The sequence below is a fragment of the Phycodurus eques genome, chromosome 14 (assembly GCF_024500275.1).
Source record: "Phycodurus eques isolate BA_2022a chromosome 14, UOR_Pequ_1.1, whole genome shotgun sequence".
Classification (NCBI taxonomy): domain Eukaryota; kingdom Metazoa; phylum Chordata; class Actinopteri; order Syngnathiformes; family Syngnathidae; genus Phycodurus; species Phycodurus eques.
In genome coordinates, this window is record NC_084538.1 from 24,232,287 (window position 1) to 24,258,076 (window position 25,790).

Below are 25,790 nucleotides of genomic sequence, written 5' to 3' on the forward strand. Positions count from 1 at the left end.
TGTGTGCTTTTTGTAACAGTTCTATTTTGCATTTGACATTTGTTTTGTAATGGTAAAGCTTAGCTCCTAAGTTCAATTTGCAAGGAAATTCCACGTGAGCGGTAATCGTCTCAAGTGGAACCCTGCTACCAATGTTATGAACAGACTGCTTCTCGTTACCTAGCAACAAGTGAACTGTGGTATGTAATAATCCCACCACCCCCACCTCAACTGTGTGCATGGACCTCCCCTCCTATTACAATATAACAAGCAGATTTTAGCAAAGAGCAACATTAAAATTTGGAGACTTCGTCACAGTTTGTTTTCCTGAATATTTTGTTGTTTCATTACTGGATTTTTTTGGGTGACATTTCCTCTTAATTGTTGTTTTATAGAATGGGGATTGACACTGGACTCAACACTTCAAATGACGACATACCTTATGGAGGAAAAAGTGCCTTTTCCCAACTGGAGCACAACATAGTGGCTGGATATCTTATTACTGCAGGTAATAAAGAACCAACAACCAATTGGCTGTGGGTTTTGTGAGTAATTCGGGAAATGCATGTTCTTGATTCTTTTAGCAATACCCTTTTTCTGTTTAGTGAAAATAACGGAATAAATATTTGATGAATAATGATGCTATTTTAATTGCAACTCTCAATTCAGATTGTTTTTCCAAACTGGTCTTTGGTTGAGATTTCTGCTGTCCATCATGTAATCCAAAAGTGAATAAAACTTATTTGCTCATAGTACTGCGTTGCGATTGGCTGGCGACCAGTTCAGGGTGTACCCCGCCTATCGCCCGAAGATAGCTGGGATAGGCTCAAGCACGCCCGCGACCCTTGTGAGGATAAAGCGGTACAGAAAATGGATGGATGCTCATACTACTGTATAGTTAATTGAATATCCATCCATCCATCCATCTTCTACCGCTTATCCGAGGTCGGGTCGTGGGGGCAGTAGCTTCAGCAGGGACGCCCAGACTTCCCTTTCCCCAGCCACTTCATCCATCTCTTCCGGGGGGATCCCGAGCCGTTCCCAGGCCAGCCGAAGGATGTAGTCTCTCCAGCCTGTCCTGGGGTCTCCTCCCGGTGGGACGTGCCCGGAACACCTCACCAGGGAGGTGTCCGGGAGGCATCCAAATCAGATGCCCCAGCCACCTCATCTGGCTCCTCTCGATGTGAAGGAGTAACGGCTCTACTCTGAGATCCTCCCGGATGACTGAGATTCTCACCCTATCTCTAAGGGAGAGCCCGGACACCCTGCAGAGGAAACTAATTTCGGCCACTTGTATCTGGGATCTCGTTCTTCTCCGTCACGGCCCACAGCTCGTGACCATAGGTGAGGGTGGGAACGTAGATCGACCGGTAAATCGAGAGTTTCACCTTTCGGCTTAGCTCTTCCTTTACCACAACGGATCGATACAAAGTCCGCATCACTGCAGACGCTGCACCGATCCGCCTGTTGATCTCCCGTTCCATTCTTCCCTTGCTCGTGAACAAGACCCCAAGATACTTGAACTCCTCCACTTGGGGCAGGATCTCATCCCCGACCTGGAGAGGGCACACCACCCTTTTCCGACTGAGGACCATGGTCTCAGATTTGGAGGTGCTGATTCTCATCCCAGCCGCTTCACACTCGGCTGCGAACTGCTCCAATGAGAGTTAGAAGTCACGGCTTGATGAAGCCAACAGAACCACATCATCTGCAAAAAGCAGAGATGCAATATTGAGGCCACCAAACCGGAACCCCTCTATGCCTCGGCTGCGCCTAGAAATTCTGTCCATGAAAGTTATGAACAGAATCGGTGACAAAGGGAAGCTTTGGCGGAGTCCAATCCTAACCGGAAACGAGTCCGACTTACTGCCGGATATGCGGACCAAACTCTGACTCTGGTCGTACAGGGACCGGACAGCCCGTATCAGGGGGTTCGGTACCCCATACTCCCAAAGCACCCCCCACAGGACCACCCGAGGGACACGGTCGAATGCCTTCTCCAAGTCCACAAAACACATGTAGACTGGTTGGGCGAACTCCCATGCACCCCCGAGGACCCTGCCAAGGGTGTAGAGCTGGTCCACTGTTCCACATCCAGGACGAAAACCACACTGCTCCTCCTCAATCTGGGATTCAACTTCCCGACGGACCCTCCTCTCCAGCACCCCTGAATAGACCTTACCAGAGAGGCTGAGGAGTGTGATCCCCCTGTAGTTGGAACACACCCTTCGGTCCCCTTTCTTAAAAAGGGGGACGACCACCCCAGTCTGCCAATCTAGAGGCACTGTCCCCGATGTCCACGCGATGTTGCAGAGGCGTGTCAACCAGGACAGCCCTACAACATCCAGAGCCTTGAGGAACTCCGGGCGAATCTCATCCACCCCTGGGGCCTTGCCACCGAGGAGCTTTTTAACCACCTCGGCGACCTCAACCCCAGAGATAGGAGAACCCGCCTCAGAGAACCCAGACTCTGCTCCCTCATGGGAAGGCGTGTTGGTGGAATTGAGGAGGTCTTCGAATTATTCTCCCCACCGGCTCACAACGTCCCGAGTCGAGGTCAGCAGCGCCCCATCCCCACTATACACTGTGTTGATGGTGCACTGCTTTCCCCTCCTGAGACGTCGGATGGTGGACCAGAATTTCCTCGAAGCCGTCCGGAATTCTTTCTCCATGGCCTCACCGAACTCCTCCCATACCCGAGTTTTTGCTTCAGCGACCACCAGAGCTGCATTCCGCTTGGCCAGCCGGTACCCATCAGCTGCCTCAGGAGTCCCACAGGCCAAAAAGGCCCGATAGAACTCCTTCAGCTTGACGGCATACCTCACCATTGGTGTCCACCAACGGGTTCGGGGATTGCCGCCACGACAGGCACCACCCACCTTATGGCCACAGCTCCGGTTGGCCGCCTCAGCAATGGAGGCGCGGAACATGGTCCACTCGGACTCGATGTCCCCCACCTCCCCCGGAACATGAGCAAAGTTCTGTCGGAGGTGGGTGTTGAAACTTCTTCTGACAGGGGATTCCGCCAGACGTTCCCAGCAGACCCTCATAATACGTTTGGCCTGCCACGTCGGACCGGCATCTTCCCCCACCATCGGAGCCAACTCACCACCAGGTGGTGATCAGTTGACAGCTCCACCCCTCTCTTTACCCGAGTGTCCAAGACATGCGCCCGCAAGTCCGATGACACGACCACAAAGTCGATCATCGAACTGTGACCTAGGGTGTCCTGGTGCCAAGTGCACATGTGGACACCATTATGCCTGAACATGGTGTTCGTTATGGACAATCCATGACGAGCACAGAAGTCCAATAACAGAACACCGCTCGGGTTCTGATCGGGGGGGCCGTTCCTCCCAATCACGCCCTTCCAGGTCTCACTGTCATTGCCCACGTGAGCATTGAAGTCCCCCAGCAGAACGATGGAGTCCCCAGCGGGAGCGCTCTCCAGCACCCCCTCCAAGGACTCCAAAAAGGGTGGGTACTCTGAACTGCTGTTTGGTGCATAGGCACAAACAACAGTCAGGACCCGTCCCCCCACCCGAAGGCTTGAGGGAGGCTAACCTCTCGTCCACCGGGGTGAACCCCAACGTACAGGCGCCGAGCCGGGGAGCAATAAGTATACCCACACCTGCTCGGCGCCTCTCACCGTGGGCAACTCCAGAGGGGAAGAGAGTCCAACCCCTCTCGAGAGGACTGATACCAGATCCCAAGCTGTGCGTGGAGGCGAGTCCGACTATATCTAGTCGGAACTTCTCGACCTCACACACCAGCTCGGGCTCCTTCCCTGCCAGAGAGGTGACATTCCACGTCCCTAGAGTCAGCTTCTGTAGCTGGGAATCGCATCGCCAAGGTCCCCACCTTCGGCCTACCGTCCCAGCTCGCATTGCACCCGACCCCTATGGCCCCTCCCACAGGTGGTGAGCCCATGGGAAGGGGGACCCATGTTACCCTTTCGGGCTGTGCCTGGCCAGGCCCCATGGGTGCAGGCCGCTCTCCTTCGAGCCCCAACTCCAGGCCTGGCTCCAGAGGGGGGCCCCGGTGACCCGCGTCCGGGCAAGGGAAACCTGAGTCCATAATTTATTTTCTTCATACGGAGTCTTTGAGCCGTGCTTTGTCTGGTCTCTCACCTAGGACCTGTTTGCCATGGGTGACCCTTCCAGGGGCGTAAAGCCCCAGACAACTTAGCTCCCAGGATCATTGGGATACACAAACCCCTCCACCACAATAAGGTGACGGCTCAAGGAGGGGTTAATTAATTGAATATACGTTTAAATATAATAACATTATAATCCCATGGCAATTTCAGAATCAGAATCAGAATCAGAATCATCTTTATTTGCTAAGAATGTCCAAAACACACAAGGAATTTGTCTCCGGTAGTTGGAGCCGCTCTAGTACAACAGACAGTAAATTTACAGAACACTTTGGGGACATAAAGACATTGACAAAAACAATTGTGCAAAAAGATGCAGAGTCCTCTAGCACTTAGAGCAGTTCGAATGACTAATATTGCAATAGTCCGGTGCAATGACCATTGTGCAAAGGGCGCTGAGACTTCAAGGAGTGTAGGGAGAACATGAATACTCTACACAGACGGGGGCTGGGATTTGAACCCTGGTCCCCAGAACTGTGATGCAGATGTGCTAACCAGTCGCCCACCGTGCCGGCCCTAATGAACCAATTGTTTGGTATTTCATTTCCTTAAATTGGAATGTATTCTTGCATAGTGCTATGACACTTATTGTCACTGGCTGCAATTTAACTGTTCATGAAGGCAGTGTACAATAATTACAGGCTGTACCATTAATGTGTATATAATCACCCAGTCTTGCAGACATGTCAATCATTACACATTTTATTTCATATTTTGTTCTTGGGCAGCATGGCGGATCCGTGGTTAGCGCATCTTAATCACAGTTCTGAGGCCTGGGATTTGAATCTCAGCTCTGGCCTGTTTGTAATTGTGCTTGCATGGATTTTCTCTGGGTACTGTGGCTTCATCTGACATTCCAAAAACATAAACTTGAACACTCCAAATTGTCCACAGATGTGAAAGTGAGTGTGAAGAATTGTCGATGTGTGCCCTAAGATTGACTGGCGACTTGTCCAGGGTGTACCCCACTTCTCGCCACAAAGTCAACCCGGATAAGTTCCACCCACAACCCGAAAATACCTAAATCGGTATGGATGTATTTATGTATTGTTCTGCTCTGTTAGGGCATTCGGGTCCACAGATATATTAGAGTTGACCATTGTACTTTTGGAACTTTTGTCAATGTGATGAAATTATTGTATTTGAGTCATTTTAATTTTAACTCTCTACTGATTCCTGTAGAAGCCCATAATGGCTAATAACATAATAATGGGCCAAAACAATCAATTGTCCCTTTCTAAAATGTCATACACCCATAGCGTATGTAGCATATATTGACGTTTGGATAAAACATAATTTATTTCAGAAATAAATTTGTCGAAGCAGCGATGCCTGCATTTCTTCAGGTGTAACGTGATTTGACGCTTAGAGTTATGAATCAAGTTATATTGTCTGTGTATAAAATTTAGGCGAAAGCAACAAAAAACCTTTTATCAGTCTCATAATCTAAAGGTTGCTACATTTTATGAAATACTTGCCCGAAATGACCGAGGTCTTACGAAACTCAAAACACAACAACACCACAACAAAGAGTGGAATTTTTTTGAATATTTAACTAAATCTACAAGGGATCTATAGGGTTAACACAAAGAGACTAACTACAGGAAGAAAATAACACTCATACTGGCGAACAAAAGAAAGATAGGCGCACGAAAAGGCAAATAGAACACCGTGTTGCTGGAATAAATTAGAAAAGGTGAGCGTTTAATGCGTTCAGTCCAGACGAGAGAGAGAGAGGACAAAGTTTTGTGTGAAGCTAGTGATTTCCCCCAAAAATAATAATAGGCTCTAATATTGTACATCCTAATAACACATGTTGTGGTACTCACGACCGTAGATCAGCTGGAGGTCGTTCTCCAGACATCTCAGTCGGAAAACAAAGCAGGTTTGTTTGAAAAAGGAAAAAAAAGATGCAGAAAAATGAAAACAAGAGGCGAAAGAAGAAATATTGTTGTTCGTCATGCCTCGTTGGGAGACTATGACCGTCTCTCTCCCCGCCTGTTTCCGGAATCCGCTAGCAAGTTCAGAGAACTCACATTTGGCTGGGAGCATATCTGCTAGCTCATCAGCAGCTGTTCTGGAGGCTTAGCAGAGGTGAGCCACGGAGGCAAGGGAGCCGGATCTCCATCCCCAAGGCTCACCTTTGTCGAGCCGCGTGTTTGAACAAAAGAAAGGGGAGGGGCGGCGGTACGTCCATGCCCCGCCGAGGAAAAACAAGAGAGCCAGACCCAAAAGACACGGAAAATAGAGGAGGAGGCAGAGGTTAAATAACCAGGGGGCGTGTCTAAGAAGACCGAGGACCGGACAAGACCACACCCATCGACTCGAATTTAGTCTACGAACTGTGCCATAAAAGTGGTGTAAAAATCATATCTTAATATAAAATACTCCCAACTTTGTACTCTTTACTCATAGATCAAGCATATAGAATGATTGTTTCAACTTTACTCTTGGCAAAAAAACTGCTTATGACTCTTTTTAAAATGTAATAGGCTCATAACATAATAACTGTGCAGTAACATAATCAAAGGCCAGTTATTACATTATGGGCCTATTACATTTTAAAAAGTGCAAATTTATTACGTAATGGGCTGTTATTACGTTATGGGCTGTTATAACATCATGGGTTTACCCCCATCTGGATCCTGCCCACAACCCTAAAAACAATCTTTCGATTAGGGTTTGTATGAGTTGTACAATATTGCTATTCCTGTTGACAATTTATATATTCTGAAGATTAAGTTATGTCAAGTTTTCATAGCAGACCTTGTATTCCCCAACACATCAGTGGGTATTCAAACGTATTTTATTTACAGTATTCAATAATCTTACTAACTAATGCAGCCCTACAGGGGGAACAAGCCAGTGCAAACTGTAGGCTGGTCCCAACCCCGGATAAATGCAGAGGGTTGTGTCAGGAAGGGCATCTGGCTTAATTAAAACTTTGCTGTACAAATATGAGTGTTCATCCAAAGAATTCCATACCGGGCGTGGACTGGGTTAACAACGTCCGGCACCGGTGCCCTTAACCTATAGGGCGCCGGTGGAAATTCAGCTACTGTGGGTCGAAGATGAAGGAGAGGTAGAAAGCGGGTTCTTCGGCAGAAAGAGAAGAGGAAAGCACAGAGCCTAGAACTGAATGTGGGGACTTTGAATATTTGGACTATGACAGGAAAATCTCGGGAGTTGATTGACATATTGTGTGTCCAGGAGACCAGGTGGAAAGGCAGGAAGGCCAGAAGTTTAGGGGCAGGGTTTAAATTATTTTAACAAGGTGGAGATGGGAAGAGATATGGAGTAGGGGTTATTTTAAAGGAAGAGTTAGCTAAGAGGTGAAAATGAAATGTATAATGTGATTAGCGGCGAAACCCCACAGGTAGGATGTGACCTAGTGGTGAAAGAGAGCATCCCTGACAGAGAGAGAGTCGTGACTGGTGCAGATTGTTGGTTTGTTGGGCATGTTGGTGAAGGAAACGGGTGATGAAGAAGTGATGGGTAAGTATGGCATCCAGGAACGGAACCTGAAGGGACAGATGGTGGTAGACTTTCCGAAAAGGATGGAAATGGCTGTCGTGAACACATTTTTCCAGAAGAGGCAGGAACATAGGGTGACCTACAAGAGCAGAGGTAGGAGCACGCAGGTGGATTACATCTTGTGCAGACGATGTAATCTGAAGGAGGTTACCGACTGTAAGGGAGTGGTAGGGGAGAGTGTGGCTAGACAGCACAGGATGGTGGTGTGTAAGATGACTCTGGTGGTGGGGAGGAAGTTTAAGAAGACAAAAGGCAGAGCAGAGAACCATGTGGTGGAAGCTGAGAAAGGAAGAGTGTTGTGCGGCTTTTCGGCAAGAGGTCAGACAGGCTCTCGGTGGACAGGAGGAGCTTCCACAAGACTGGACCACTTCACCTAATGTGATCAGAGAGAAAGGCAGGAGAGTACTTGGTGTATCTTCTGGTCGGGAAGGGGGGGAGGAGACTTGGTGGTGGAACCTCAAAGTACAGGAAGTCATACAAGGAAATAGGTTTGCTCAGAAGAAGTGGGACACTGAGAAGACCGAAGAGAGGAGAAAGGCATACATTGAGATGTGACATAGGACAAAGGTAGATGTGGCAAGGTCCAAACGAAGCATATGATGACATGTATACCAGGTTGGACACTAAAGAAGGAGAAAATGATCTATACAGGTTTGCCAGACAGAGGGATAGAGATGGGAAGGATGTGCAGGAGGTTAAGGTAATTAAGGATAGATATGGAAATGTTTTGACTGGTGCCAGTAGTGTGCTGGATAGATGGAACGAATACTGTGAGGAGTTGATGAATGAGGAAAATGAGAGAGAAGAAAGAGTAGAAGAGGCAAGTGTGGTGGACCAGGAAGTGGCAATTATTCGTAAGGGGGAAGTTAGAAAGGCATTAGAGAGGATGCAAAATAGAAAGGCAATTGGTCCTGATGACATACCTGTGGAGGTATGGCAGCATCTAGGAGAGGTGGCTGTGGAGGTTTTGACGAGCTTGTTCAACAGAATTCTAGTGGGTGAGAAGATGCCTGAGGAATGGAGGAAAGGTGTGCTGGTAACCATTTTTAAGAACAAGAGTGATATGCAACGTTGTGGTAACTATAGAGGATTAAAGTTGATGAGCCACACAATGAAGTCATGGAAAAGAGTAGTGGAGGCGAGACTCAGGACAGAAGTGAGTATTTGTGAGCAACAGTATGGTTTCATACCTAGAAAGAGTACCACAGATGCATGATTTGGATTTGGAACATGATGTTTGCAGATGACATTGTGATCGGCAGTGAAAGTAGGGAGCAGGTGGAGGAACAGTTAGAAAGATGGAGGCATGCACTGGAAAGCAGAGGAATGCCAAAGTAAAACAGAATATATGTGCATGAATGAGAGGGGTGAAGGGGGGAGAGTGAGGCTACAGGGAGGATAGCGAGGGTGGAGGACTTTAAATACTTGGGGTCAACAGTCCAGAGCAATGGTGAGTGTGGTCAGGAAGGGTTAGAACGGGTGGAGGAAGGTGTCAGGTGTGTTTATAAGACAGTGGTGAGGCCAGCCATGATGTACGGATTAGAGACAGTGGCACTGAAGAAACAACAGAAAGCAGAGCTGGAGGTGGCGGAAATGAAGATTTTGAGGTTCGCTCTAGGGAGTGACCAGGTTGGATAAAATTAGAAATGAGCTCATCAGAGGGACAACCAAGGTTCAATGTTTTGGAGACATAGTTAGAGAGAGCAGACTTCGATGGTTTGGACACATCCAGAGAAGAAATAGTGAGTATATTGGTAGAATGATGATGAGGATGGAGCTGCCAGGCAAGAGAGGCTGGCATGGAAAAGGATGATATGCTGTGGCGACCCCTAATGGGACAAGCCAAATAGAAAACAAGAAAGAAGAAGATAATCTTACTAACTGCCATTAAAGAACAACACAGAAGACTCCACCAATTTTAACATGGCTATTTCTTATACTGTATATCGCCTTATTTAGATTAAGGCACCAGAAAATTCTGTCTTTGGAGACATTCACACGGGGCTATTTCTATCCTCAGTGCAATCATCTCTTCCACATATCACATTCTATTCGGCATATTTGGGTTTACTGATCGTAGTAGCACATGTGATCCAACAAGGCTGAAGAGAAACTGATACATTAAAGTGAACTCCGATTGAAATGACAAATACATTTAATTTTACAACCACTAACCTCTTCTACTGCCATACAGTGGTTTATATTTATAAATTATTCCCATAAGTTAAAAAAACATTTTGTTTTGACCATAATTTGATACACTGTTGCCGCCATGTTTTAGTGTGCAATGCATTTTGGGAATGTTGATGGCTGTTGTAAAATTATTACTTCGCCACTTCCAAACAACCTTTTTCCTCAGTGAAAAGAGTTAAAAATGCCATAGTCCGCCGCTTTGGGATGCAATTTCCTATCAGGACGGAATGCAAAAAAGGTGGTTAGCATTCATAGCTTTCCCAAAGAGATAAAGTTGAGCAAATGGTGGGAGGATGCGGTTGGAAGAGTTGAGCTGCGGAAAGATCTGCGGTTGTTCGAAGCCTTTGATCGCCCCCAGCTCATGAGAGAGCTCACCGGTGTGTGAGTAGAAACAGCGGCTTAAATCCAATGCAGTGCCGACTATCTTTCCTCACAAGAAGCCTCAACGACCGCATGTGAGAAGCGAAAGCCGAGTAAAAAGACGAAAAAGACAGGAGGCGCTGACCGCATACCTGGATCAGCCCACTTTCAGCAGCAGCAGCTGTTGTAAACAAACCATCGCCACCGGACACTGAGTTCGTGAAAAATAGTAAAATAGGTATGCATATAACGTTACTCTCAGTTATTACTGAATGCGTTTATAACATCGGGGAAAATGAAGAAGTACCGTGGGCAGTGGCAGAAATGAAACGGAGCACTTTACAACAGATACTCTCTTTCTCAGTAGGCATTGACAAGCAGTAGCTACAAATACACCATTGAAAATGACCAACTCAAGTTTCTTCACACCCGTCATCTTCATCCTCATTTCTTGTTTCTTCCTCGCTCCTCATTTCCCTCATCACAGTCTGGCTCGAACTGAAATGGCTGAACAGCGTTCATCGCTGCCAGGGGCTGCTACAGTGGCTTCTGCTAAAAAGTCCGGGCGTCGAGCACATCTCCATTTGAACTCGCTACCCAGAATGCACTGCGACAAACAAATCAATGGCGGCCCATGTTGAAATTACGTTTTGTAAAAATATATAAATCTGGATATGATAATCAAAAGTTGTATCTTATTGTTATGTTACTCAAGTCGAAAGAGATCAAATCTACCAAATGTCATTGCAATCGGAGTTCACTTTAACTACAGGTTTGACTGCACATTTGATCTGCAACTACAGGAAACGTTTGGTTGAGGTTGTTGCTGCCAAAGGAGGGTCAACCAGTTACTAAATCCAAGGCTTCACTTGCACAGGCCGACTGGTTAGAGCAGTAGCCTCACAGTTCTGAGGACCCGGGTTCAATCCCCGGCCCCGCCTGTGTGGAGTTTGCATGTTCTCCCCGTGCCTGCGTGGGTTTTCTCTGGGCACTCCGGTTTCCTCCCACATCCCAAAAACATGCCTTAATTGGAGACTCTAAATTGCCCGTAGGTGTGACTGTGAGTGCGAATGGTTGTTTGTTTGTATGTGCCTTGCGATTGGCTGGCAACCAGTTCAGGGTGTACCCCGCCTCCTGCCCGATGACAGCTGGGATAGGCTCCAGCACGCCCGCGACCCTAGTAAGGAGAAGCGGCTCAGAAAATGGATGGATGGATGTTTATTCTTGTGATTTAGATCCAGCTAAAACTACATTTCATGACCAATTCATGCTGAAATTTAAGAAATTCCAAAAGGTTCCCGTAATTTTTCCTCCTCATGTAAATTGTCACTTAGCAAGATGAACTTCTGATTTCAAACTTTTTTTACCTTTCCTCTTTGCAGGCATCATCAGTCTATTGAGTAACATTGTCGTTCTTCTAATGTTCGTAAAGTTTAAGGAGCTCCGGACTGCTACCAATTTTATCATCATCAACTTGGCTTTTACTGACATTGGAGTGGCTGGCATTGGTTACCCTATGTCAGCTGCTTCCGACATCCACGGAAACTGGAAATTTGGCTACACTGGTTGCCAGGTGGGTGGCATACATGCTCTTTAAAGATTACATTGATGCTGATAGCTTGAGTTCTGTGACATCTTCCAATCAATATAATTTTTTTTTTCAAGAATGGTGTCCATGACACCATTTGCTCATTACTCAAACCTTGTGAGGTGAATATGTAGCGCCTCTCGAGTGCGTATGACTATAATGAGAGGTGGCTAACCTGAGTTATTTTCTCTATCAAGAATAGGGAACTGTTTAACCAATAAACTCAAGGGTACTTACTTTTAGTGCATATATATATTTTAGAATATTTTAATTCTAAATCTCAAATTATTAATCCTTTGCACTTTACTTTTGCAATTATTCTGTACAACAGGTCTCTGCAATTATTTTCTTTCTGAAAATGTTATCTTGTTTGTGAAAACTAAGCTCCAGATGTACAATCACTACTTTTAACCTGCATTTTAATCATCAATAAACATACTTGTTTATATAAAAAGTTTGAACATTTAATGATAAAAATAAATATATTGAAAAGTAAATAAACTTTTGTTTAAAAAATTACCTTATATCAAAATGTCTTTTTCATTAAGAATAATCATCATATTTATTGTCATGAACTTGCATGCATGCATGCATGCACACGAAATTTGCTCTCTGCATTTTATCCATCATAGTGAACACACACTTGTTAGTGGAACACACTGTAGCAAGTGACAACTTAAGCACCCGGGGAGCAGTTTTGGGCTGCCGGTGTCTTGCTCAAGGACACCACAGCCGTTTGTCCGGGAGATGTTGATGAATGGTCCGGTCGGGGTCTTGAACCGACGATGATCTTAACCATGGGGCCACGGCTGACTACAACAAACAACAAAACACTCTTTTATATTAAGTAAGTCAACACACATGTCCACATTCACCAAGCTAACCTAAGGGCCCAAGGTACCCAACAAGAAATGGCTTCTTCACCCAAAGGCACAAACAAACTTAGATACCTTTTCAATGAACTTTCCACCTTAGTGGTCTAAACGGCAGGAGTGAAGAAAGAAAGCTGAGTGGTCCCGTCCACGCAGACAACGTCGGCAAAGTCCTCCCAGTCGGCAACGCTGTCCGCTCCCTCGAGATCCCTTGTCGCCCTTGGCAACTTCTTCGCCAAACGCAGGCCTCACTAATTTCAGTTAGCTTGTCGCTAGCTTCTTACCAAATTCAATTTCTTCCTATTAGCCACTGTCTTAGCGGCTCACTCCACCAACTGAAGTCTTCTGTTGAGTAGTCCACCCAAAACGACCCACTTTATCACTATTGACGTTTTCAAGAGTCCTTGCCGAACACATTGGCCAACGATGATGAATGTCCACTTTACAACTTCATACTTTTCCTCATGCATCTGCATCAAGTCAATCTCTCGTTCTTTTTTCTTTCTCGAACCTCCAACGTCCTTCTCCCTCGTGATCTCGCTCCACCACCTCTAAACACGTCACTTCCTGTCCTTTGACCTCAGATTGTCATGGGTGTGTGTTCCGGTTGTTGTCTTCCCCCTGTCTCATACACACCTGCTCCTGAGAGTATCTTCACCACCTGTGCCTCGTTCACCCTAATTACCCCTTGCATTTTACCTCGTGTCTCATTCTTTCTAGTCGCTAGTTCGTTGTACCTTGTCGTCGCACACCAGCATTCCTTGTTTCCACGTCACAGACTCACAGTAAGACTAGACCCTGTTCCGATTATCAACCTCGCCTTTTTGCCTCACGTTTTTTGGATATTGTGTCTTTTTTTGGGATTGCCTGCCTGTGTACCGACCTCTGCTCGTTGATTCAAGCTCTCTTTTTTGAAACTGTCCATTTGTTTTGGAGTCGTGCATTTTTGGGTCCTATCCTCCGTTCCGTTCATGACACAGATGTGATAATAAATAAAGAAATAAACTCCCATAACAAAGGTGCATGTTTTTCCTTTTCACAGGTTATTAACTAACATACATTTCAATATAAATTCTAAGGTTATTAACCAAAATCCATTTCAATATAAATTCTTACACAATAAAATAAATGCATCACAACTTAATAACATTAACCAATATTCAACCTTATTATATTAGGAAAACCCATAACTTCATTGCTGCTCAATGAATTTGAACTTTTAACTCAATTTCTATTTATTAAGATAGAAACTTATTTAACTATTTACTTGAATACACTGCAATATTTTAACTAGTATTTTCTTTCGATGTACCGTACCGTTTTTTAACCATGTTACGAATACAATTGTGAAAGTTATAGCAAGCAGTGGTCAATTTCCTAATTAACTTTTTAGGAGGCACCTGATATTGGAACATTTTTTTCCCTCTCTCCATGTTCCACTGTGATATTAGGGAACATGATACGAGTCCAGAGTGAAACGTACTGCTGAGGAAAACCTATACTCCACTTTATTACAAGGGAATAATCTTGGACTGCTACAATTATATTGAGAAATATGTTTTTGTTTCCAGATTTATGCAGCTCTCAACATCTTCTTTGGCATGGCTAGCATTGGTCTGTTGACTGTGGTGGCCATAGACCGATACCTCACAATTTGCAGGCCTGACATAGGTATCTAATCACCCAATCTCCTCATTCTGACCAACCTGGAGACAAATCACAACAATGAAATCATTAGTATATATTTTTAAATGTTCTTGAAATGCTCTGTAAAAAACAATGGACACCAGCTATTTTTTTTTCTGGAAACCAACAGAATGTGTTGCCAATAATGAATATACAGTAATCCCTCGCTATCTCACGGTTATTTATCGTGGATTCAGTGCATCACAGATTTTTTTTTTTTTAATAAGCCAGTGTAGTGCAATTACTAATTTTCACATCTCTGAATGGCAATATGGCTTTAATGTGGCAGAACTGACTCACACAAGGTTAATTGAGCTCTTATTCTTTGGCTTGGTACACAAATAAGGACTTTTCAAGTCTTAAAAGATGTCTTTTTTATCTGTGACAGACCCCACACATGAAGATAATAAAAAATCTGGCAGTTAACAATTTTGTTCATATTGTTTATGGTTTATGTGCTCTCTGATAGTCTCAACACAGAATACCAACAAATAAAGATGCTACTCCACCGCCAATCAAGAAATCTCCCATGATCACGCGTGATCTCACAAAACCGAAAAAGAAGAAACACTTCCGGATATGTGCTGATGCTTCCCGACTGTTCCAAAAGGTTGTCGGAGCCAGGAGCCTTGAAAAATGGCGTTGTCCTTAAAAAATGACTTGCTTTGGAAAATACTTTTTTCCCTCTGGGGAACACAAATTTATACAAAAAACAAAACAAAACAAAAAAAGACATCAGGGAAGGCATGCTTGTTTTTATTTAAAGTGGTTTCTTTTTGTTGATTCAGGGTTTTGGATTGGCTATATTGTGTTTCACATCTCGGCATCATGACTCATGAAAAGTTGACGTTCCTGATGACTTTCGGTTGTAAATACTGAACACATTCATGATTTAAGATTGTCAGCCCGACCTATTTCGGACCCTAAAATCATGACGAATCAATTTTTAACACACGTCAGACCAAAGGTCAATTCTATAGGATAATCTTATCAGACATAAGATTGTCTGGCGTTTGATGTGATTGGTCGGGAAGGGGAAAATCGGCAAAAATACAGGTCGATTATCTTTATGCGTGTACCGGGCCTGAGCAGAAAACTAAACCTTACTGAGTAATCTCATTTGGTAACTCATCAAATTGCTTGATGATACAAACAACATGCCCAGAAGGCCCATGTTTAAAACACAAGCCACAGTCAGAGTTTTATGAACAAATTCACAAATACCAACCTTAGCACAACAAATAGCTAGTGCACACACTCATAACAATATCAACAGGAACAAATGCCAGTAAAGAGCAACGTTTAGTTTGTAGTAGTTAGTTAGTTAGTGGGAGGGTGCAAGGGGGTGGGGTGCTTAGAGAGCTAGGTGACAGAAGAAGGCAGGGACCTTGGCGATCTGATCCGTGGCTACAGAAGCCGACTCTAGGGATGTGGAATGTAACCTCTATGGCAGAGAGCCTGAGCTGGTGTGCGAGGTCGAGAAATTTTGGATAGACATAGTTGGGCTCACCCCGACACACAGCTTGGGCTCCGGTACCAGTCGTCTTGAGAAGGGGTGGACTCTCTTTTCCACTCTGGAACTGTTCATGGTAGGTGGTGCCGAGCAGGTGTGGGCATACTGATGCCCTCCCCCCCCAGTTTGGTGCCTGTATGTTGGGGTTCCCCCCTGTGGAGGAGAGGGTAGCCTCCTTTCGCCTTTGGGTGTGGGGATGTGTGATCTCTGTTGTTTGTGCCTATGCGCCAGACAGCAGCTCAGAGTGGAAGGGGTGCCGGAGAGCACCCCTACAGGGGACTCCCTCATTCTTCTGGAGGAGTTTAACCCTCAGATGAGCAATGACAGTGAGACCTGGAAGGAGGGAAGAAGGGGCCCCTGATCAGAACCCAAGCGGTGTTTTGTTACTGGACTTCTATGCTAATCACTGACTGTCCATAAAAAAAAAACACCGTCTTTAAACATAAGGTTGTCCATAATTGCTGCAGTTCAATGATTTTGTGGTCGTGTTATCGGACGTGTCTTTGACACTCAGGTGAAGAGAGGGGCAGAGCTGTCAACTGATCGCCACCAAGTGGTGTGTAAATTTGTGTTTTGTGTCACCCTAAACGTATTGTTACATATCCAGTAATTACGGTCAGCATTCATAGAAAGGCCTTCTTCCCATTTAGTGATTGGTAAGTGTATTGATTTAGTGCATGAGATTAATTTATATACTTTTGAGAGATTTATTTTTACTTTGCAGGAGAAGCTTCACTATTTGCTTCACAAACTCCGGCAGGTCAAGGCTGCTCTGGAGTGTTGGTATTTATTTTTTTATTGCTGCTTTTAATTTATTATATTGAAAGAAGTTTCTGCCTGTTATTTGAAATTCTTGGAACAGTTCATCATGTGACATAAAATCCATCCATCCATCCATTTTCTTTACCGCTAATCCTCACTAGTGTCGTGAGCTGCTGGATCCTATCCCAGCCATCTTCGGGTGGGAGGCGGGGTACACCCTGAACCGGCCGCCAGCCAATCACAGGGCACATATAAACAAACAACCATTGACACTCACATTCACACCTACGGGCAATTTAGAGTCTTCACTCATGTTTTTGGGATGCGGGAGGAAACCGGAGTGCCTGTTGAAAATCCAGCCAGGCACGGGGAAAACATACAAACTCCACACAGGCAGGGTCGGGATTTGAACCCCAGTCCTCAGAACTGTGAGGCAGATGTGCTAACCAGTCATCCACCGTGCCACCTGTCATAAAAACATTGTTGTTAAATAGTTATTGTAGGTGCTGAATTCAATATGATGACGTAAAGGGGTATGTTGTTAATTTCGAAATCTGGAATGTGCCAGATTGGGGGGAGCATACTGGGAGCTAATTGAGATCCTGTAGCTTCTAGACTTTTCCACCAAGACGTTAAGGTGGATGCGATAATTGGGTTCTTGAAACATTTGGAGTATAAGACTTGTAGAAATAAATGGGACTTTTCAGAGATTGATGTTGCATTCGAACTGCTCCAATTATAGCCAAGAATGATGCTCATCATTGTGGTCCATCCATTTGATGAGTTATTTTAATTGGTTAGCTAAATAATAGTGTTTAAAGTTCGGAGCATTTAGCCCTCCCCCCTGTTTACTTTTCTGATGAGTTGATACTTATTCTATTTTTTAAATTTTTTTGAAAAAAAATTCATAACGGCAGAATCTATTGTTTGGAACCATATAAATGTGGGCTGAAATGGAATCATTGAGAAATTTTGTTTTATTTGAGGTAAGGTTTTCATTTTTATTTTGGCTATTCTTTCCAGTAGTGATATCTGCAATTTATTCCGGCGTATTAAGTTATCTGAGATTTTTTTCCAGAAGTGGTGTGTAATTTAAATTGGTTAGTGCTTTGATTTTTGGGAAAAATATTAATACCTAAATACTGAATATTTCCTATAGGAACAGGGTACTCTGGGATTTGATCTGCAGGATTCCATAAGAGCAAACCTGTTATTGGGAGTATTGTTGATTTTGTCCAGTTGATAGAGTAATCGATTTTTGTGAAAATGTTTTCATGAGATTGAAAACGGCCTGAAGAGATGACCAATTCATGTTGTGCTCCATCACTGTTGAGCAGATACCTTTAATATTAGCACTCTGACGCATAGCAATAGCAAGAAGGTTCGGTGAATATTGCAAATAGCATTGGTGAAAGTGAACATCCTTGTCTGGTTCCTCTTTGTAGAGTCAAACTTTGTGATGTGATACTATTCGTGGTGACTGTCGCTTTTGGTGCTTTGTATGAAGTTGCTATCCAATGTATAAATGAGTCTCCAAAGCCAAATTTGCAAAGTACTGCAAACAGGAAAGACCACTTAACTTTATCGAAACCTTTCGATGCGTCAAGTGACATGATGATTGCTTTTAGATTTTTATGCTGTGACATGGTTATTAAATTTAATATACGTCTGACATTATTTGTGGAACTTCTATCTTTAATGAATCTTGTCTGGTTATAGTGAATTATCGACGTGAGTACCTGAGTACCAAGTCTTGCTGCAAGGGCTTTTGAGATAATCTTGATAACTACATTAATCAGTTATAAGGGTGGATAATTAGCCAGGAGAGTGGGGTCTTTGCCTGCCTTTAGTAGTAATTTAATTGAATTTGCGTTCATATGGCTACTTATTTGACCTTTATCGTTTATCTCCTTAACCGTTCTGACAAATAGAGGCAAAAGTATTGACCAGAAATGTTTAATGAATTTGACAGAAATTCCATCCGGGCCAGGCGCTCTTCCCGATAGCATATTTTTTAATGCATAATGTAATTCTGTGATGGTGATAGGACCATCAAAACTGTCTATATAATTTCTGTCTAACCTAATCTATCTTTAATAAAAGTTTAAATTTCTTTTTGATATGAGTTGGTTGAAGATGCGTATAAGCTGCTATAATAATTGTAAAATATTTCATTTATTTCTAGCAGTGACTGTGTACAGCTGCCTTTTGATTCTTGAATGGCTGTAATTAATAATTCTTCTTTATTGCGCTGACGTTTGTTGGCAAGAAATTTGCACGATTTATTATTGTACTCAAAGCTAGTGTATCTTATCTGAACTGTTGTAGAAATTCTGTTCTTTTTGATAAGATGTCGGCTAATTGATGTTTTGCCTTTTGAAGTTGATTTCTAAGCGTCTCTGTCGGATTCATTGCATATTCTTCTGTGAGATGTTTAATTTTTTCCCCTCATTTTCCTTTTCCAATTTTAGTTCTTGTGTTTTCTTGTACGAAGAGTATGATATCATTCGGCCTCTCAAAACAGCTTTCCCGGTTTCCCACAGCAGAGATGGGGATATGGTTGGGGAGTCATTGAATTTCAAAAAATCATCCCATTCTTTCCTCACAATTGAATCAAAGTCCGGGTCTTTCAATAGGGAGGTGCTAAAATGCCATGTTGGTGGAGTTCCCAGATTTGCCTCGGTTTTTAGGTAGAAAAATAATTGGTGCGTTGTCACTGATGATGATTGGATGTATTTTGGAGGTAATTCGTTGAGCTGACGAATTGTTTGAGAGAAAAAAATCTATTCTTGAACCGACGAGAAAAATGTGTATTCTCTTTTTTAACGTTTTTTTAGCCTCCATATTTCAACAAGTCCAAAGTCTTCCATATACTACTCAAATATATTGCCGCATTGTGGTTGATTGCTATTTTCGAGATTTGAACGATCTGTAAGTGGATTTAGCGTAAGGTTAAAGTCGCCTCCCATGATAATTGTAGAATTGTCTGTCTGACAAGCAAGTGTGAAAATAATGTGTGAAAAAAGGCTTGGTCATCTTTATTAAGCGTGTATAGTAGGAGTTCAAGTATCTCAGTCTTGTTCACGAGTGATGGAAGAATGGAACGGGAGATCGACAGGCGGATCGGTGCAGCATCTGTGGTAACGCAGATTCTGTATCGGTCTGTCGTGGTGAAGAAGGAGCTGAGTCGAAAGGCGAAGCTCTCAATTTACCGATCGAGCTTCCTTCCTACCATCATCTATGGTCACAAACTGTGGGGTGTGTGTAAAGGAACAAGATTGCTCATACAAGCGGCCAAAACGAGTTTCCTCCTCTCTTAGAGATCGGGTGAGAAGCTCGAACTTCCGAGAAGGCGTCAGAGTCAAGCCGCTACTCCTCCGCATTGAGAAGTGCCAGATGAGGTGGCTCGGACATCTGGTTAGGATGCCCCCTGGATGCCTCCCTGGTGAGGTGTTTCAGGCACGTCCCAGCAGCAGGAGGCCTCAGGGACGACCCAGGCCACGCTGGAGTGACTACGTCTCTCGGCTAGCCTTGGAATGCCCTCGGGATTCCCCCGAATGAGTTGGACGAAATTGCTGGGGAGAGTTGGGTTTGGCATCTTTCGCCGCAACCCAACCTCGGATAAGTGGAAGAAAATGGATGATGGAAACCTATTTGTCAGGATTCAGGTTGCAAGTTGGACCAGATGCAGAGAGGACAGGGAGGTGAGTTTGTGAATAAAAGTTTATTGCAGCTTGGAAGCGAACAAAGAAACTCCGAGAACCAAATCCGGGATTGGCCGGGTTCCGACGAGGACCGGTCTGGCAGGGTAGGAGTCCGTGTTGTCGGTGGGCCGCAAGAGGTGAGCACTGGTTTGCAGGGAGCAAGGGCAGATTGTAGACTGGGTACAAAGAACAAGAATTCGGTAGAGGTAACTCTCTCGGTCTTGAGGAAGCAAAAAGATAGGCAAGGTGGCTAGGCTACGAATTCGACGTAAAGCGTTAATAGTCTGGCGACGAGTTGGAGTCCCACAGCGTCTTAAGAGCAGTCAGGTGTAATTAGGATCACAAGGTGCAGCTGCTAGACTCCAACATGTGAACCCTGCAAAGCACTCATGACACACACACAGACACACACACACGCAGACAAGCACACATACACGCACTGGGCTGGGCTGGACTCAGAGTGCTGAAACAGCAGCCCTGACACTATACATTTATATAATAATATATTTTTAAAAATGGTCGTTACTTGACGGATTTCATTTACTACGAGGGTTTTCCGGTTCGTAACCCCCGCGAAAAAATGAGGGATTACTGTATAGACAAGAATAGAACAATAACCTTTACACTGTACTTTCATTGCGCAAGTGTTTGTCCTTTGTCTTTTCAGGGCAGAAAATGACGGCGCGTTCATACAATCTCCTTATTCTGGCAGCATGGCTTAACGCTTTATTCTGGTCCACTATGCCTATAGTGGGCTGGGCTGGCTATGCCCCAGACCCAACCGGAGCCACATGCACCATTAACTGGCGGCAGAATGATGCGTGAGTTGAAAAACTGCTTTTACTCAATTCAGTTACATGTTGCCTCCAAAAAGTCTCATTAAACACGTGTGATGTTAACTCAGTTGCAGGTTTTGATTCAGGTGAGGCCAAAAAATGTTTATGGCCCTTCACTCATAATGGAGCACAAAATAAAAGCACATGAAAAGGTTAGTTCAGTCATGTGCTCTTGAGTGATTATTTGGGGTAAGAGTGGACACTTGTGGTGTTTTTCCATTCCAGAACGGTTTTTATCCCCATTCGCCCGGCCTTGCTTGGCCTGGCCTGGTCGGCGTTGCTTTTCCATTAGAAACAGGCACCAATCAAAAGTGCGAGGGATTGGGGTGGGATCATTTGTTTATTCAGTGGATGATAACCACTCTCAGAAGTGCAAACATCCACTGGTCAATAAAATGGCAGTGACGTCACCGCACTTAAAGAAGTGCCTACATCTATCGACAGTGACATCATGGCCTTCCTTTGCCTGTGTTTTAGAACCAGGTTGGAGGAGGTTCTGAGGAACGGTGTCATTGTCACCGCCCGTCCTCGAAACAAGTGTAATTGAAAAGCGACCACACAGGCTGGTTGTGGGTATAACCGGAACAATGGAAAAGAGCTTTGGTAATTGCAGTTCACAGATCTGGCAATAGCAGTCACAGTAATCAGCATGCAGCAGCGAAGAGTCAGATCACAGCAAAGTCCATCCTCTCGAAACAACATCTTTTGCAATTTAAAAACAAGTTAATATCAGGAGCACGGTATAGTCAACATTGATGATATAAACCAGAGGTGTCAAACTCATTTTTGTCACGGGCGACATCGTCGTTACCATATGGTTTACCTCTAAGGGCTGTTATGACTGTGAAAACAAATGATGGCTAACTTGTTTTGAAATCAGAAGACAGTCAAAAGCAGTTTGTTCAACTATAATTACATTTATTTTAAAAGGGGGGTTGGCAACAAAAACTGCTAACAATATCTCAATGTTCACACGCATGATTTGCTTTCATGGGCCACATCAAATGACGTGGCGGACGGTATGCATAAGTGTGTCAAAAATGAGCCAGAGAGGTAATTTTCTCAATATCTTTATAATAAAAAATTATCATAACATTCCAGGTACAGTATTCCTTAAAAAATATGTTTTTGACATCCTACCATTTTGATCCCTCAGGCGGCACTGCATCAAAAACCGACATCAATGTGTAAAGGATATCACCACGTGGACTCAGGAACACTTCAGAAAACCAATGTCACTAATGATTATTTGCTAAAAACAATAGAGTTTATCAGTTTGAACATGAAATATCTTGTCTTTGTAGTGTATTCAATTCAATATAGGTTGAACATGATTTGCAAATCATTGTATTCTGTTTTTATTTATGTTTAACACAACGTCCCAACTTCATTGGAATTGGGGTTGTACAATGAGGACCAAGACTATAGTCCAGGTGGAGGCAATGACCACCCACCTGAAAATCGAATTCAATTCATTGATCCTACGGACCTTGTGACAAAGGTTAAATAAGTAAAAAATAAAAGCACTTCAAACATAAAAAGAGAGTTCCGTGGACCAAAATTGAATACCTCATATCATACAAATGATTATTCTTAGCGACATGGCATAAAAGGCATTAATTCTAATACGGGTCATTTTTGACCCACTTATGGAAAAGTGTAGGGTCCAGTCAGGGTTAAACAATGTTAGTATGATGAATCTTCTCTGTTTACATTTTTCCCCTTTGAATACACTGTTTACTATGGTATATAACTGATTTTACGCACTGTATTATGATGTTTTTATCTAGGCCTACACCTGGCAACTATTTCCCTTCGTAAAACGAGGCAGCGAGAGATACTAACGCATTGTTTATTTCTTTCACAGATCCTTTATTTCTTACACGATGACAGTGATTGTTGTCAACTTTGTCGTCCCTCTCTCCGTCATGTTTTACTGCTACTACAACGTGTCTGTCACAGCGAACAGATACAAAGCAAGCAACTGCCTAGATAACGTTAATATTGACTGGTCGGATCAGATGGATGTCACAAAGGTAGAAAAGGACTTCACTTCTTGCTTTTATCCAAATTGATTGTCTGTAATAATTGTAAAGGCACTTTTACTGGCATGCAACTTACAATTTATTGTACAGGTTTCAGTCACTAATTCATATTTATTGAAAATTTAAAAATGGATTTCCACTTATCAGTTCGGGAAGACTTTAAATAACAGCGAAATCTTGTACAACCGATTCATCAGTTAAATACGACAAAAATAAAGGGAGCACTTACAAATGGGTGTAAAGTTGTGCTGTGTTGTTTTGTTTTTGGCTTGCAGATGTCCATTGTGATGATCATAATGTTTTTAGTGGCCTGGTCTCCATACTCCATGGTGTGTCTCTGGGCATCTTTTGGTGACCCCAAAACAATTCCTGCACCCATGGCTATCATCGCCCCTCTCTTTGCGAAGTCCTCCACCTTTTACAACCCCTGCATTTATGTAATTGCTAACAAAAAGTCAGTGTTTTTCATTTTTTTCCCTTCTTCAGCCTTATTTTTGTTTTGTTTTCATTGATGTAATCCAAACGTGGCGGTTGACTTGAGCATTTTCATGCAGATTCCGAAGAGCCATCATAGGGATGATCCGGTGTCAAACCAGACAACGAATCACCATCAATACTCAGGTTCCTCTGACAACTTCTCAACAACCTCTGGCTCAGTGAGATGACTGCTTCAGTGTCACGCCGCAGAAGTGCAATTCAGGGCATGAATACATATACAGTATAAGGCATAGAATAAATCACTATCAGTGTTTCTTTTAAATCATTGAGCACATTTAATCAGTTATTTATTCCAATGAACAATTGTGTAAGTTTAGCATTCTCCAACTGACTTTCAATATTTTCAAGTCAACGTTGCCCCTCTCATGTACAGTAGCCAAGTAACTAAGTAAGGCCACACCTCTCAGTGAGCTATCAACACCAATGCAAACTCAAAACTATGAAAACACACAAAATTATTGGAACTGAACCCATGCTGACGTGTGAACCACCACACCATGAGTGTCATTCGGCAACTTGGATAATATGCATTTTCATCACTTTATTTTACCAGAAGAGTACTCGTGCACAGTATTTCTTTGAACAATATGTTAGACATTAAATCAATGATACCTGACTATACATATAGTTAAATTATGACGGATTTGAATACTACACCACTTGGAAATTAATGGACTTTACTGCGGCAATTTAAATACATTTCAGTACATTTATAATGTACTGTATAGTTTCAGAGGCTATTTTTAAACAGAAGACCTTTATTGTTCTTAACTTTGTTAAAAATGGGTCAAAAAAAATTTGGCTTCCACAGTAATGTACTGTAAATGTATGTGTGGACTTTCACTTGTGTAGTGCTTTTCAACATTCAAAGCACTTCAACACCGTCTGTTCATTCATCCACTGATGACGCAGCATCAGTAGATGCAAAGACAAAAAAAAAAAAAAAAAAAAATCTAATTTAGCAATTTCTTTGATTATTGTTCTTCTCCCATGCTGAAACAGCCACGCTAAAAGTCCTCCAGTATTTTCAAAACGTTACTGATGATATGACATTTTAGGCATTCATAGTAATGACAATCCTTATTGACGGAGCAAAAGGTGGTGGACCATTGAAATACACTTCTTTTTGCAACAGTAAAGACAAATGTGCCTCACGGTAAAGACATAAACAGCTTAATCCAAATTGTGTAAGTGGCACAATTTACACGTGTCGTTGAAATTTTGCGGATCCAAGTGCATAAATGATCCTAACTACTTATGAAGACCATTACACTACTGTGTTTGCACAATCATAATAACGGTAAAGACATGCAATGGTTCCGACACTTTTCACAAATTCATACATATTCATTAATATCTCAAAAATAACATTAATTTGCTGTCTGCTATTGTGTGAATGCAAAGTGGCGGCCTCATCCTGGCACTTCAGCTCACATATTCCTCTGGTGTATTGCACCAAAATAAGGAGGCTTTCTCCAGTGGCATTAACGATAAAGATAGTTTGACTGACAAAGAAGGACCATTTGTAAAAGAACAAAAAAAAAAGGAACTCTGAAGACACTAAACATGCATTTGTGTTAGTTTGCATTGATACGATATATATATTAAGCAATAGGGAAAATAAATATCCTACATATCCAAATGTGTAACTAGCATCTTAAAAAATCATGAAACTTCATTTCTTACACCTAACGGTAAAGACATTTTGGCATTAAAAGTTCGAAAAATATGACTTTAGAATTTTTTTTATGACAAACAATTCCGATCTTTTAATGGAGAACAACTGCCAATAATTCAAATACTCATATTAGTAAACTTTATTAATTTTCAAAAGGAAATGCAGTGGGCCATGTCTTACCGTTATTGATCAAATTTTATGAAAATGACCCATATGTTAAAATTCAGAGGCTTGTTATTCTATTAGCCATTGTTAGCATATTCCAGAGTTTGCTACTTGTTACAGTGAAAGAGGACCAAAATTTGTTCCGTGTTTTGCTATGATGTATGTGCCCTGCGATTGGCTGGCAACCAGTTCAGGGTGTGCCCCACCTCCTGCCCGATGGT

The 25,790-nt window shown here is 43.1% G+C and overlaps 1 protein-coding gene across 1 annotated transcript; it reads left to right on the forward strand.

Annotated features, from left to right (window-relative positions):
- Positions 1-252: 252 nt before the first annotated feature.
- On the forward strand, positions 253-24,575 carry LOC133412789 (visual pigment-like receptor peropsin). The gene is made up of 7 exons (XM_061696427.1): positions 253-487; positions 11,605-11,795; positions 14,254-14,353; positions 21,015-21,168; positions 23,051-23,219; positions 23,504-23,682; positions 23,783-24,575. Exons 1-7 carry the CDS (start codon positions 376-378, stop codon positions 23,886-23,888), a joined length of 1,011 nt encoding a protein of 336 aa, XP_061552411.1. The 5' UTR covers positions 253-375; the 3' UTR covers positions 23,889-24,575.
- Positions 24,576-25,790: the final 1,215 nt, after the last annotated feature.

What these genes read in the sequence shown, in the direction of transcription:
- LOC133412789 (XM_061696427.1), top strand. Translation starts at nt 376, where the DNA reads ATGGGGATTGACACTGGACTCAACACTTCAAATGACGACATACCTTAT. An exon ending in TTGGCTACACTGGTTGCCAG is followed by an intron (nt 11,796 to 14,253) that starts GTGGGTGGCATA and finishes TTTTGTTTCCAG; the next exon opens with ATTTATGCAGCTCTCAACAT. An exon ending in ATCAGATGGATGTCACAAAG is followed by an intron (nt 23,220 to 23,503) that starts GTAGAAAAGGAC and finishes TTTGGCTTGCAG; the next exon opens with ATGTCCATTGTGATGATCAT.